At 37.8% G+C, this 16,355-nt stretch overlaps 2 protein-coding genes across 2 annotated transcripts; both read right to left on the reverse strand.

Moving 5' to 3' along the window:
- Positions 1-59: 59 nt before the first annotated feature.
- LOC6529425 (protein croquemort) lies at positions 60-3,062 on the reverse strand. Its single transcript, XM_002090393.4, has 5 exons — positions 1,765-3,062; positions 1,403-1,705; positions 529-1,340; positions 370-460; positions 60-299 (listed from the first exon to the last, which is right to left on the reverse strand). The coding sequence occupies exons 1-5, from the start codon at positions 1,891-1,893 to the stop codon at positions 93-95; spliced, it is 1,542 nt and encodes a 513-aa protein (XP_002090429.1). The 5' UTR covers positions 1,894-3,062; the 3' UTR covers positions 60-92.
- A 142-nt stretch (positions 3,063-3,204) lies between these two features.
- Positions 3,205-15,125, reverse strand: LOC6529426 (phosrestin-2). The gene is made up of 4 exons (XM_002090394.4): positions 14,892-15,125; positions 13,472-14,279; positions 3,530-3,659; positions 3,205-3,469 (listed from the first exon to the last, which is right to left on the reverse strand). Exons 1-4 carry the CDS (start codon positions 14,998-15,000, stop codon positions 3,422-3,424), a joined length of 1,095 nt encoding a protein of 364 aa, XP_002090430.1. The 5' UTR covers positions 15,001-15,125; the 3' UTR covers positions 3,205-3,421.
- Between the last annotated feature and the right edge of the window lie 1,230 nt (positions 15,126-16,355).

A 16,355-nucleotide genomic window follows, 5' to 3' on the forward strand; every position in this document is an offset into this window, starting at 1 on the left:
TAAAGCTAGAACAAAAAAATATGTACATTTTATCACATAACAGTTTTTGAAAAATTGTGTGCTTATCATCAGTGAAAAATGTTATTAATAAATTACAAGTTTCGTTCAACCACATTGGCCGCTATTTCCGGTTCATCTGGAGTTTCCTCGTTATCCTTCAGAACCAGTTTGTCCATCTCTGCCTGACCATACCACTTCCTTTTAATGGTAAGTAAGACGCCAACTGCTATAAGAATGCAGCCCAGGCACAGGAATCCCACTCCAGTATATCTCCCTATAGCGGGCAGATTGAGCGCCAACTAAAAAGGAACATAATATATTTAAAATTCAAATGACAGTGGTTCAACAATGATGTGCTGGAAAACATACCCTGAGTTCTGAGGCAAGAGCTTCGTCGATTTCGGCTCGACTAGCAGTGGTGAAAAGTGGTGCATAGAAACTTGGAAGGCCCTTCAGTATGCTAGGGGAAAATAAAGGGAAAATTAACACTCTAAAATATTGCATACAACGATCATTGAAAGTAATTACTCTATAATGCTGTCTGGCTGTATGTACAAGGTAATCATCACATTGGCATTGACCTTCAACGGCACTCCCATCTTGCGCTCCATGATCATATAAAAGTTGTTTTGATCATAATTGGGATTGAATCCGTTAATCGTGCTGCCATAACTTTCGTCCGCGTACAAAAAGTGATCCGCAGATAGGTACATGGGAACTCCACTGGCACAGGGTCCTAAGTCAGTGGCTCCGCTGGCAGGGCAATTATCTGGTTGGCTTTCCAAAGGACACCAGCACCTCGCGTTACCATTGAGCTGTCCATTGTCGAAAGTGCTCGGTGTTATTTCGTACTTCCATCCCTTGATGCCCTGGATCGTTTCGCTCTGTCCTGTAAACTCGAGATTTATGATCCGACAAGTGTCCGGAATAAAGATGGTCAAAGCCTTCTCCTTGGGCTCATCGGGCACAAAAAGGTCTGTTGTGCTGCCATTGAGACGTCCGCATTCTCCTTCGTACCAGCCCGTGTGATTCTGACCCTTCCAATACTTAATTTCGCCCATCTCCTTGATGTCACCCACTCCGGTGTGAACAGTGAAGGGACCCTCGAAGTCCTTTGACCCATTACGGTTGAGGAACCAGGCAAACTCATTCGACTCGATTTCTGGGGCCAATGGGTTATTCAGTGACATGGAGTAATTCAGAAACTCGTCGAAGAAACCTTCGAACAGCCATTCAGATGCCGTGTGGGTCACAAAGAGATGTCCCCCATTCGCATTTAGAGCCTCGTTGAACATGATTTTCAGGAAGACGTTGCTGTTCCGCATTTGGTTTGAAGCAGCCTGTAAAAAATAAAAATACGTAAGCAAATTATTTTTAAAAACTAATTTTTTAAAACTAATACCAAAGAAGGCAAGTGTGGGGCCGTAATTAAATCTGTTTGTTTGCCGCCGGAGAGCTCCTCCTCCCAGAACCAAGTTCTCCTGGGGTTAAAGGTCACTGTTCCATTGTCGTGCCACTCAAGATCCATCTTCTTCCTCTCCTCTCGATAAACATAGGGTCCTAGTTGCGCGAAAGCAGGTTTTACTCCATTAGCCTGCACATCTTCGGCATTGGTCCAGTTCCAAAGATACATATAGACATACACTGGAATGGGCAGCTCCTCCCATTTTTCGAAAGTCTTCGAAGTGGGTGTCAGCGGCAAGGCCTTTTTAATAAATCGATTAGTACTCCTCAATTATTTTATTATCATACACCGCCTCTCACCTTCATAATCTCCGAGTCTATAAAGCCAGGCCAGCATATTATTGCCAGGAGACCGAAGACCGCGAAAAAGGTTCCCAGACCGAAGACCCAGACCTTTTGTTGGGTCACCCCACAGCAGCTGCAGCACATATTGAGACGAAACAAAGGCTTTCGAGCGACTGCGATGTGGAAAAATAGCACCAGAGTTTTTATTCATGCACCGCCTAATAGATTATCCACTAGTAAATACAGCAGCGGCTAATCAGCATGTGTACTGTCGTAGTTAGCTTGGTTCGCTTTGCTCAACTGATACAGGGGTGGGTGATTGGGTGATAAGTGTGTGTTTGGAGTACCGAAAATCCTGATAAATGCAAAACGCTGCACTTAGTTTATTATTCCAGCTATTGCTTCTAGGTAATCAGCCAGACTAACGGTAGTAGCTACTTCAGGCTGCCACATACTTGGTATATATCACTTGGTAACTAAATCAGATTTAGAGATACATGGTACAAGGTGTTAAGGAGTATCCAAAATCTAATATCCGAAGTTCAATGAAGGCGTTTAAATAAATTAATTAAATGTTTATTTTATTTTAGAGATACAGTTTGGTTAATGAGTTTTAAAGTATTTAATAAAACTACAGAGTGCCCCTTAATTCGATCTATAAATTACTTGAAACTAGCTGATTAGACTATTAAAGCGGTCAACTATTTTTGCCTTGAGTCTCGCCATCTTATCGGTTATATAGCATGTGTGCTTAAAGTAGCATTTGCAGTGCAATTTTATTGTCAACCACTATAAAAGATCAGTTCCCAAGACGACAATCTAATCTGCCTACATAAAATTTGATTAATCCCCATACTCAAAACAATTTTGACTAATCAACCATCTGGTCTTTCAATATGTCGGCAGCGTGATTAGCAACTCTTTGAGAAGTATTTCAACCAGAAAATGTACCCTGACTATTGGAAAATAATAGGAGCGAACGGCGTTATCGTAAATATTGGCGCCTAATTGAAAGTGTCACAAAGCATTTGACTGCACCAAAATTACCAAATTAAATGCTTGATTGCTTAAATGTTACACTTTCAAAATCCAGCCAATAGCTTAGTATATTATTTCAAATCAAGTTCAGTAAACTTCCTTCAGCATAGTTGCCAAGTATTAATTATACTGCTTCTCGGCTCCTCGGCGTAGCAATAATTGGAATTATTAAGCCACAAAAGCAAGACCCACTATTAGTAATTGAATAGATTGCACTGGCTTCTGTTGATTTCCCCATTGCACTTCGATGTACATAATCAGCAGACATTGCAAGATATCAAAACTAGGAAATGCCTTGGTAAGGTCATTATTAAATATTTAGTGCGCATTCCATCCAAACTTTCAATGCAGCAATGTTTTGAGCTGGAACATTTTCAAATATGCCGTGCTAAACTCAATACAATTCTCCAAAATACATACATACATAAACTCTGTTCATATTTAATTGTTAGTTGAGTTATAAATATAATACACATACACACATATATGAATATTGGATTTGCTATATAGGAAAAGTACGACGACTGCAGTTCAGAACATTTCAGCAACATCAGCATTTTTTATGATCTTCAAAATTCGGTTAGACTAGTAGAAACACGCCATTTTTTTTCATTGGTTGAGGTAGCCTTTCAGTTTAGGCCTCAATGGAGCCCTCGGCTTCCAGTTGGGCCTTGCGACTTGGCTGCAAGTGATTGAATGCCTTTCAATAATGTTTCCAATATTTGGCCAGACTTTTTATTACCTTCGGGTGCATCAGAATAAATGGCAGCTCAGCACAGAGCTCGCCGCCCAAGGCGCCCAAGAAAAGCTTGACCTTCACAGCATATGAAACAATTATGCCAAAGGCGTCCCTCGCGTCCTGACTGGCAATACTGAAATGAATTTAAAAACAAGAGAGAACGCTATAGTCGAGTTCCCCGACTATCTGATACCCGTTACTCAGCTAGTGGAAGTGCGAAGGAGAGTCTTCAATACCGACAGTTTTTGGCGGTTTGTGGGCGTTAGAGTGGACGTGGCAAAAAGTTTTTTGGCATATTGATAGAAAGTTACAAGACTAATACAAAAATGAAAAAAAAAATCAAAACATTTTTCAAAAGTGTGGACGTGGCAGTTTTGGGCGGTTTGTGGGCGTTAGAGTGGGCGTGGCAACATCAATTGACAAACTTGCGCTGCTTCTATGTCTCTGGAGTATGTATGCTTTATCTCAACTTTCTAGCTTTTGTAGTTCCTGAGATCTCGACGTTCATACGGACGGACAGACGGACGGACAGACGGACATGACCAGATCGACTCGGCTATTGATCCTGATCAAGAATATATATACTTTATATGGTCGGAAACGCTTCCTTCTGCCTGTTACATACTGTTCACACATGAACACGAATATATTTAAAGACTTACAATTTTTGGCTCCGTTCATATCTTATGTAAATGAATCGAGAGCGATAAATTATATTTAGGATTTTGTTATCTAAGGCGACATGGGTGCATTGCTCAAAAACATGTAATTTAAGTGCACACTACATGAGTCAGTCACTTGAGATCGTTCCCCGCCTCCTAAAATAGTCCCTTAGTGGGAGACCACAGATAAGGTCCTCGCCGCTCAAGATAGGCAGATGTGCCGGAGCGTGGGACCTCGATAAGGCGGGGACTATTTACTTAGGCCTCTGCGTAGGCCATTTACTTTAAGATGCGATTCTCATGTCACCTATTTAAACCGAAGATATTTCCAAATAAAATCAGTTTCTTACAAAAACTCAACGAGTAAAGTCTTCTTATTTGGGAAATTACATTTGGTCAATCGAGCCTTTAATCGACTCTGCAGTTTCCCCCTACCAAAGGTAAGGAACTCAGAGAAAGGCCAGCTCCTTTAAGCATCTTACAGCTAAAGGTAGCAAAAATAAATGACTCTTGTTTCCCCCTACCAAAGGTAAGGAACAGAGTATAAATATAAAAAGCAAAAAGATACAAAAGAATCTTTTATGTTTTAAAACAAGCACCTTATAGTCGATAGCTAAAGGTTGCTTTGTGTACCATTATAAATTGTGGTAAGGCGTGCTTGAGGCCATACATCAGCAATTGTGAAATTAAAAAGTGCATAACAAAAGTGCCTTATAAATGCTCTAATAGCATTAAATCAGCTCATAAAGAGAGTGCAGTGTATATGCCATAAGAGCATAAATTAAATAAAAAGTGCCTGAAAACAGTGCCTTATAAATGCTCTAATAGCATTAAATCAGCTCATAAATAGAGTGCAGTGTATATGCCAAAAGAGCATAAATGCCGAAATAAATGGCTAAAAAACAAAAAATCTGACTGGACTACAAAAATAATAAAACGTGCCAAACAAAAAAAAAAAAAAAAATCATCTTTAAACATCGACGGAGCTTTAAAAAAGAGAAGGAAGTCAAATTCAAAGGAGCCTCTACCAGCAGCAGAAGCAGCAACAACAACAGCAGCAGCAGAAGCAGCAACAGCAGTAGCAACAGCAGCAACAACAGCAGCAACAGCAGTAGCAACAGCAGCAGCAACAACAACGACATCAGCTAAGTCAAAACAAGAATTTTCTGTTTATCCAAACACACATATATATATAAATACATATAAGATACATATACACGTACTATATATATTAAGAAATTACAAAAAATTTTCAATATGATGTCAGAAAAGACTATTCAATTCCTTAAGAAGCAGTCCGAAATTATTTTGGAAATTAGAAAGTTGGAAGTAAAACCAACATTAACAGATGTAGAAATTCTAAAATTAAATGAGCTTCAAAAATGTTTCATTGCTAATCATAGCAATTTGTTAAAGATCGGCGTTGTCGATCATGAATATTTTAACACGAAGCAGTATGATTTAATAATGATGGTGTTAGAAAAAATTAAAAATAAAAATGAAAAAATTAAGGGCGAGTCGGTAGAAAACACTTTCCCTAAATCAAACACTGTCCCTAAATCAAACCCTCCCCCTACATTAAACCTTGAAATGTGTGGTCACCCTGAAAAAGAGGGTATAGCACAAAACAACGCTTTAAAAGTAGAGCAGGCATTCCGAAATAATGTTGGCCAATTTCGAGTATATCTAGAAGATACGTCTAAACTAATAGACAGTAGTCCAGATTTCCTTAAAATAAGGAAAAATAAAATTGAATTTTTATGGCATAAAATAGATAACCTGATTGAACAGGTGAATAGTCATTTTGAGAGTTCGCTATTCGAAGAAGAAATTAGCGAACTTGAATTTGACAAACAAAATATTCTTACAGCCATTAATAGTCGACTCAGTGGCACAATAAATAAAGCTGAAATGTCGACGGTTGTTAAGGCGGAGGAGTTACCAACCCTGCCTAAAATACAGATACCCACTTTCTTTGGTGATTCCAAAGAATGGGATCTTTTTAATGAACTCTTTACAGAGCTCATACATGTGAGAGAGGATCTCAGTCCTTCTCTCAAATTTAATTATCTAAAGTCAGCATTAAAAGGAGAAGCCAGAAATGTGGTTACTCATTTACTGCTCGGCTCTGGAGAAAATTATGAAGCCACTTGGGAGTTTTTGACCAAGCGATATGAGAATAAAAGAAACATATTCTCAGATCATATGAATAGGCTTATGGATATGCCAAATTTAAATTTAGTATCCAATAAGCAAATAAAGACATTTATTGACACGATTAACGAGTCAATTTATATTATAAAATTAAAGGCACAATTACCAGAAGATGTGGATGCAATTTTCGATCACATAATTCTTCGGAAATTCAATAAAGAATCACTCAATTTATATGAAAGCCATGTTAAAAAGACAAAAGAAATACAGGCACTTTCTGATGTCATGGACTTTTTAGAGCAAAGGCTCAATTCTATATCATCATTCTCACAGGAAGTAAAACCTGTAAAGAAAATGATTAATAATAACAAGAATAAAAATTATAGTGACAATTGTGCATATTGCAAACTACCAGGGCATTATTTAATTCAATGTCATAAATTTAAAATAATGAATCCAGCAGAACGGTCTGACTGGGTAAGAAAAAATGGGATTTGCCTAAGATGTCTGAGGCATCCGTTTGGTAAAAAATGTATAAGCGAGCAGCTTTGTTCGACTTGTCGTAAACCTCACCACACGTTACTTCACTTTGCAGGTCATAATCCAGAAAAAGTGAATACGTGTAGAACAACAGGTCAAGCCTTGTTGGCCACGGCCTTGATTCAAGTAAAGTCGAGGTATGGAGGCTTTGAACAATTAAGAGCATTGATTGATAGTGGCTCTCAAAGCACAATTATTTCAGAAGAGTCTGCACAGATTCTAAAATTGAAAAAATTTCGGTCTCATACTGAAATAAGTGGAGTATCTTCCACAGGAACGTGCATCTCCAAGCACAAAGCGGTTATTTCGATAAGAAATTCTCCGAAAAATTTAGAAATTGAAGCAATTATTCTCCCAAAACTTATGAAGGCACTTCCAGTCAACACGATTAATGTTGATCAGAAAAAATGGAAGAACTTTAAATTAGCCGACCCCGATTTTAATAAACCGGGTCGCATTGATCTAATCATTGGAGCAGACGTATATACTCACATTCTGCAAAATGGAGTTATAAAAATAGACGGTCTCCTTGGGCAAAAAACTGATTTCGGGTGGATAGTTTCTGGATGTAAAAAATCCAAAGGAAAAGAAACCATTGTAGCCACAACAATAGAAATAAAAGAGTTAGATCGCTACTGGGAAGTGGAAGAAGAAGAAAAAGATGATATCGAGTCTGAAATCTGTGAAGATAAATTTATCAAAACGACAAAAAAAGATTCAGATGGGCGATACATTGTGTCAATTCCATTCAAGGAGGATGTCACCTTAGGAGATTCAAAGAAACAAGCGATAGCTCGTTACATGAATCTGGAGAAAAAACTAAAAACAAATGAAAAACTTAAGGTTGACTACACTAAATTCATGAATGAATACATGGATTTAGGACACATGATTGAAGTGAGTGATGAAGGCAAATATTTTTTACCGCACCAGGCAGTGATTAGAGATTCAAGCCTTACGACCAAATTGAGAGTAGTTTTTGATGCTTCAGCAAAAACTACGAATAACAAAAGTTTGAACGACATAATGTGGGTTGGGCCACGAGTTCAAAAAGATATTTTTGACATTATTATTAAATGGAGAAAATGGGAATTTGTTGTTTCGGCAGACATTGAAAAGATGTACCGACAAATTAAAATAGATAATAATGATCAAAAATATCAATATATTTTATGGAGAAATTCTCCAAAAGAAAAAATTAAAACATATAAATTAACCACAGTCACTTACGGAACTGCATCTGCACCATATTTGGCTACCAGGGTTCTGGTAGATATTGCAGATAAATGTAAAAACCAAGTTATTAGTGCAATAATTAGGAATGATTTCTATATGGATGACCTAATGACTGGAGCTGATTCGGTAGAAGAAGCTAATAAGTTAATAACATTAATTTCCCATGAATTGCAGAAAGTTGGATTCAACTTAAGGAAATGGATTTCCAACAATTCCAAAATATTAACCACTGTGGAGGACACAGGGGACAATAAGGTTCTCAATATTATCGAAAATGAATGTGTTAAAACTTTAGGACTAAAATGGGAACCTCAAAATGATTTATTTAAATTCAGCGTAAATTGTAATGATGAATCAAAAAATATAAATAAGCGCGTTGTGTTATCAACGCTAGCAAAAATATTTGATCCGTTAGGATGGTTGGCACCAGTCACGGTTTCAGGAAAACTTTTTATTCAAAAACTTTGGATAAATAAAAGTGAATGGGATCAGGAATTATCCATAGAAGATAAAAATTATTGGGAAAAATATAAAGAAAATTTATTATTGTTAGAGAATATTCGAATCCCAAGGTGGATTAATTCAAACAGTTCTTCAGTCATTCAGATTCACGGATTTGCGGACGCCTCCGAAAAAGCATATGCTGCAGTAGTCTATGCTAAAGTAGGACCTCATGTTAATATAATAGCTAGCAAAAATAGAGTCAACCCTATAAAAAATAGGAAGACAATTCCCAAACTCGAGCTGTGTGCAGCTCACCTGCTTAGTGAATTAATCCAAAGACTAAAAGGATCAATTGACAATATAATGGAGATCTATGCTTGGAGTGATTCCACGATTACCTTAGCATGGATTAACAGTGGTCAAAGTAAGATCAAATTTATAAAAAGAAGAACGGATGACATTCGGAAATTAAAAAATACTGAATGGAATCATGTTAAGTCAGAGGATAATCCAGCAGATTTAGCATCCAGGGGAGTGGATTCTAACCAGTTGATCAACTGTGATTTTTGGTGGAAAGGTCCGAAATGGCTAGCAGACCCAAAAGAACTTTGGCCTCGGCAGCAGTCTGTAGAAGAACCTGTCTTAATAAATACGGTATTAAATGACAAAATAGATGATCCTATTTACGAATTAATAGAAAGGTATTCCAGTATAGAAAAACTTATACGTATAATAGCATACATAAATAGATTCGTGCAGATGAAAACAAGAAATAAAGCCTATTCATCAATTATTTCAGTAAAGGAGATAAGAATAGCGGAAACAGTTGTTATTAAGAAACAACAAGAATACCAGTTTAGGCAAGAGATAAAGTGCCTTAAAATCAAAAAGGAAATCAAGACAAATAATAAAATATTGTCATTGAATCCATTTTTGGACAAGGATGGGGTTCTAAGAGTTGGAGGAAGATTGCAAAATTCCCATGCAGAATTTAATGTTAAACATCCAATCATTTTAGAAAAATGCCACCTAACAAGCTTATTAATAAAAAATGCTCATAAGGAAACATTGCATGGAGGGATAAACCTAATGCGAAACTATATCCAAAGAAAGTATTGGATCTTCGGGTTGAAAAATTCGTTGAAAAAGTATTTAAGAGAAGGTGTAACGTGTGCAAGGTATAAACAAAATACAGCTCAGCAAATAATGGGTAACTTGCCAAAATATAGAGTGGCGATGACATTCCCGTTTCTTAATACTGGAATAGATTACGCAGGTCCTTATTATGTTAAATGTTCAAAAAATCGTGGCCAAAAAACATTTAAAGGATACGTTGCCGTATTCGTTTGCATGGCCACCAAAGCCATACACTTAGAAATGGTAAGCGATCTAACTTCAGACGCATTTTTAGCAGCACTCAGAAGATTTATTGCTAGACGGGGAAAATGTTCCAATATCTATTCAGACAACGGAACAAATTTTGTAGGAGCTGCAAGAAAATTAGATCAAGAGTTATTTAATGCAATACAAGAAAATATAACGATTGCAGCGCAGCTTGAAAAGGACAGGATTGATTGGCATTTTATTCCCCCGGCAGGACCTCACTTCGGAGGTATTTGGGAAGCTGGAGTTAAGTCAATGAAATACCATTTAAAGCGTATAATCGGCGACACTATTTTGACTTACGAAGAAATGTCAACTCTTTTATGTCAAATAGAAGCATGCTTAAATTCAAGGCCATTATACACTATAGTTAGTGAGATGGACCAACAAGAAGTTTTAACACCAGGTCATTTTTTAATTGGAAGACCACCTTTAGAAATAGTCGAACCAATGGAAGATGAAAAAATCGGAAATTTGGATAGGTGGAGACTTATCCAAAAAATGAAGAAAGATTTCTGGGTTAAGTGGAAAAGTGAATATTTGCATACGCTCCAGCAAAGGAATAAATGGAAAAAGGAAATTCCTAATATAGAAGAAGGGCAAATAGTTTTATTAAAGGATGAGAATTGTCATCCTGCAAGATGGCCTTTAGGAAAGGTGGAAAAGGTGCATAAGGGGAATGATGATAAGGTCCGAGTGGCTAAAGTAAAGATGCAGGAAGGATATATCACTAGACCCATTACTAAAATTTGTCCCTTGGAAGGAATAAAGTCTGTTGACAAAAATGAGGCTGACCAAGAGCCAAAAAGGCGAACTAGAGCGACATCGGGAATGTCCAAGATCGGAATCATCATGGCAATGTTGTTGTTTGTGTTAAGTTGTCAAGTTTCTAGCGCATTACCTAAAGATGTAGCACCAAGATATTCTATAGACAAAATAAATAAAACCTCAGCAATATATCTAGACCCGCTAGGAGATGTTGAGATTGTGAGTACTTCTTGGAATTTGGTTATCTATTATAAAATGGATCCATATTTTAAAATGTTAACAAAGGGTAATGCGCTTATACAAAGTATGAGGAAAGTTTGCGAAAGACTTCATAGCTTTGAAGAGCAATGTAGTCTAGTCTTAGATAATATGCAAAGTCAGTTATCGGAACTTGAAGAAAACAATAAATTGTTTATGATGCAGTCTAGATCTAGAAGCAAGCGTGCTCCTTTCGAATTTATGGGTTCCTTGTATCATATTTTATTTGGTATAATGGATGAAGATGATAGAGAGCAATTAGAAGAAAATATGAAGAATTTGTTAGATAACCAGAACAACCTTGATAAACTAATTCAAAAACAAACATCTGTGGTTGATTCAACTTCTAATCTATTAAAGAGAACAACAGAAGATGTTAACTCCAATTTTAGAAGTATGCAAATAAGAATTGAGAACATGACAGAAGTTCTTAAAGAAAATTATTATGTTTATAAGGAATCAATAAAATTCTTTATGATTACGAAACAGCTACACTCATTGATTGAAGAAGGCGAAAAAATTCAAGCAGGCATTATAAGCCTGTTGATTGATATTAATCACGGTAGGCTAAATACAAATATTCTCAGGCCAAATCAGCTTAAAAAAGAAATTGCCAAAATTCAGCAGAGTCTTTCGGAGAACCTAGTAATTCCAGGAAAACGGTCAGGTACGGAACTTAAGGAGGTGTATACACTGTTAACAGCCAGGGGTTTATTCATCGACGATAAATTGATCATTAGTGCAAAGGTGCCTCTGTTTAGCAGGCATCCATCCAAATTGTTCAGGCTTATTCCGGTGCCAATTCGAAATGAAGATCGGATAATAATGGTACATACAACGTCCGAATATTTAATTTATAATTTTGAGATAGATTCCTATCACATAATGACGGAAGCCACATTAAATCAATGTCAGAAATGGAAATTAAATAAGAGAATATGCAAAGGAAGTTGGCCCTGGAATTCAGCGAATGATAATGCATGTGAGATTCAGCCTCTAAAGCCAGATAAAGCGGCGAACTGCATCTATAAAACAGTAGTCGACTCTAAAAGTTACTGGGTAGAGTTAGAAAAGAAAAGTAGTTGGTTGTTTAAGGTTCCTGCGAATTCAAAAGTCCGTCTGCAATGTACTGGCTCTCAAATTGAATTGTTTGATTTACCTCAGCAAGGAGTTTTAAGCATTGCGCCATATTGTACGGCAAGAACCGACGATAAAATTCTAGTTGCCCACCATAACATTCAGTCCGAAAGTGAAGAATTATTATTAACACCTTATATAGGAGAAGTTAGTGAAGTGCCGAAGATTATTTGGGATCCGCTGAAACTATCAATATTAAATCATACTGAGGAATTTGAACGATTGAATAATGAAATTAAATTTATGAAAGAGAACCATCAAAAATTGAAAGATTTACATTTCCATCATATTTCCGGACATGCTGGATTAATTATTGCTTTAATACTAATGATAGTATTAATAATATATTTCATACGGAAATGTGCTGTGCAACAAAGAATGCAAGCAATAACCTTTGCAGGTCCGTTGCCAGTACTATAAATATCAATAGTAAATAAACAATAAAATTATATAACAAATAAAAATATACAGTCCACTATATCGTTGTTTAATAGAAAATGTACTTCTACATAGAAAAAGCAAAATGTTTAAAATAAGTTAAATAAAAAATAAATTAAAATAATTAATTGTAATCCAATAAAATTAAAAGCCAGAAAAACTAGGCCCATTGAAATCTTAGTTGCAAAATAAATGAACATATATCAAATAAATACAGTCCACTACTGTTATAAATGCAACTAATATACTAATGTACATCTCAGCTTTGCTGGCCCTTTGGCAGAATGTTCACACATGAACACGAATATATTTAAAGACTTACAATTTTTGGCTCCGTTCATATCTTATGTAAATGAATCGAGAGCGATAAATTATATTTAGGATTTTGTTATCTAAGGCGACATGGGTGCATTGCTCAAAAACATGTAATTTAAGTGCACACTACATGAGTCAGTCACTTGAGATCGTTCCCCGCCTCCTAAAATAGTCCCTTAGTGGGAGACCACAGATAAGGTCCTCGCCGCTCAAGATAGGCAGATGTGCCGGAGCGTGGGACCTCGATAAGGCGGGGACTATTTACTTAGGCCTCTGCGTAGGCCATTTACTTTAAGATGCGATTCTCATGTCACCTATTTAAACCGAAGATATTTCCAAATAAAATCAGTTTCTTACAAAAACTCAACGAGTAAAGTCTTCTTATTTGGGATTTTACACATACTTTTCAACGAATCTAGTATACCCTTTTACTCTACGAGTAACGGGTATAATAAATGTTAAAAAGAAAAGAATGGTTAGTCACTATTAGTCAATAGAAATGATTGTATATTTATATATATATATATACTATAAAACTTATATATATATATAATTATAGTGATAGTGAATAGAAAATCAATTTATTGTATTTCTATACTATTATACTCACAGTGTTGTCGAGGCCAGAGCCGTTTCCTTGCGCTTAATATCCCCCTCAACGGCGATGCCCGCGCGGTCGCAATTGGCCACCAGAGTGGGCACCAGGTACATGACCTTCTGAAGGCTGGATCCCGGGTTCAGTGGACATCCTTCGCTCGTCTCCATGAAGGCGATCGTGTTGCGGAACTGACCGTTCTGGAACAGGACCACATCGACGCCCTGTTGCACCATGGCCTTGATCTTCTTGACCACCTTGTTGGAGTTGTTGCGCACGCAGATGTTCACCGAGATCTTCTCGCCGTGATGGTACAGCTGCTTGTCGAGGGTGACCTCCAGTTCGAGCTCCCCGGGCGACAGAAGGAAGTCCTTGCGGACGACGGTGCAGGGCTGGATGCCCTGCTTGGTTGGTGCATATTGCACCTTGCGGATACCCAGGTTAATGGTGCTCCTGCGATGCGATCGATCGCAGTCACTGTCCCCGGTGAAGATCTTGACGAAGTACTGGACTCCGCAGGGCTGGCTCTCGTCACTGGCCTTCTGCTGGAGAACCACCGAGGCCGGCGAGCTGGGCGGCATCTGCATCACGAAAGGATAGGCATTGGAGCCGAGCTTCTTCAGCAGACGCTCCTGCATCTTGGTCAGCTGGATGTCCTGCTTCTGGGGCGGGCACACCTGCTGCGAAACCAGGGTCAGTTCCTTCTGGAACCGCAAACCGATCATCTCGTCGTCCTCGCGTCCGTAGCGGAAATTGCAGACCAACTGCACGAAAATCTTGCGGTTCTGGCGCACGTACTCATCGTCCAGCACAACAATTCCATCTGCAAGAGGATGCTAATTAATTGGAGATTATTGTACACAAATGCCCAGCCTCATGGATTGTTTGCTCACGTAACCGAGAAACCTGGTTAGCTGCTAGTGCAGCCGACTTACATACATATGTATGTACATAGGTTGCTTAAATGGAATCTGAATTCAATATCGAAAGAAAGTGGAATTTATATACCCTTTACTCGTAAATTAAACAGGTATACTAAATACGTTGAAAACTATGTAACGGGTGGAAGGAAGCGTTTCCGACCATTTAAAGTACATGTATTCTCTCCCACGCCCACACTATTGAACATGCTTGTTCAAATTAAGCGTTCTGTCTAGTTAATATTTTAGTGTTGATTTGATTTCACTTTTTAGACCATGCTTAAAGAAATGTTTCAGAAAAAATTTCTTTATAAAATGCGGGTTTTTTAACTAGATCAGTTTTCCTAAGTCTTTTAGCTTTCGTATCAGTATTTAAGTCCAATGTAATAAGTTGGAACTAAAGTTACACAACATTTCCAAGCTGAAAGATAGTTTAATCCAATTTGGGCACTTCTTTATGCGAATTACTTTTTTGAATAGACTTCCTCCTTTGTAAATCAGTCTGTGACACCTACCAATGGGCTCCACCTGAGTCACGGAATCCACAAAATCACGCCTGTTCATGTAGAGCGTGATCATGTTGTTCGGGGAACACTTCTTGAACACCTTAAAATTGACCACCATTTTGAAGCTGTCTATCTAGAGCCGTCCGGAAATAGTATAAATTTTAGATGTGACTTTAACGTTTCGCGCTCGTTCTCGATAGGATACGCCGCGTTGCGTGGTCCACTAGGCTATTAATTAGCGCTCTTTGGCAATCCGGCATTTATACCTGGCATTGTGGCACCTGTCGCCCCTCTAAATTCAATTAGCCGCACAGCAGAAATTCAGCAATTGCACGGCGGTAAACTACTACGGCTTCTGCAACCTTGCTGTGCGCAGTATCTTTGATATTGACATTGTACCACGACATCGACATCGATGGCTCAAACATAAATAACGAGCGAGCAACACGGCGTATAAGCAATGCAGGACAGGCAAAAAGTACAGAAATAGCTCGAGAAATCGATTTGTTCTGCGTATTTTGGTTTGTTGTTTTCCGCTTAGGATGACGTATATGAACACAAATATTACGTGGTGTGTTTTTCTCTCCCATTTACGTAATTGTTTTTAATTTAATTGAGCCTTATGACATCCACGGCTCGGTACTGATAAGTGGGTCTTTATTTTTACTTAACAACTACGAGATATAAAAACGCTGTACTAGATATATTCCAAGTATACCCTTTACACAAACCAGAATTTTAAATACATGTTTATTTGCTTTGAGGCTGTTTAAATAATCATTTGCTTTAATTTATCAAAGCGTACAAAATATATTAAAATAGTATTAGCAGAGTACGTTGAATCATAAACATATAACCAAGTTTTTTCCAAACAAATCTAGACGTTATGTGTATATAATGACACATAAGCACTCAAACTTCACCAGTAACTGTCAGTTGAAGGACCTGCACATTCAATTATGTAAAAATATTCTATGCAAAGCTGCTGGCCCTCTCACCATTGGCCGTTTCCATTTTATGCTATGAAATCACATTAGCATAAAGTAGCCTACTTAACAAAGTCAATGAACGTAATAATTATACTCCTGACATTAAAAATATGAACAAAGTTGTGTGAAATATATTGTTCTTTATTGTGTGGTTGGGGGCCGGACAGTCGGGAAAAAGGGGCTACACTCCCCCTATTCGTGTGTGAAAATGCGGAAAGTGCGGAAGTGTGCCGGCGGACAGTCGCCAAGGGTCCAACAAAACCGACAATGAGGCCCTTAATAATAGCAAAACTTTTGCACTCACGACGTGTGAGCCTGCAGGAAAACGGCGCTGGTTATGGGCTTGTGTCTCATTTAAATACATTACAAGTGAACTTTCCGGGCGGCATGGACACGGTGTTGTCCTGAAGAATTGGCAATATGTTGTTAAACGAGTCGCTCTTAAGATTCTGTTAGAAAAGCATTAAGAGCTTTTAAATTCAAT

This window comes from Drosophila yakuba, chromosome 2R, assembly GCF_016746365.2.
Source record: "Drosophila yakuba strain Tai18E2 chromosome 2R, Prin_Dyak_Tai18E2_2.1, whole genome shotgun sequence".
Classification (NCBI taxonomy): Eukaryota; Metazoa; Arthropoda; class Insecta; order Diptera; family Drosophilidae; genus Drosophila; species Drosophila yakuba.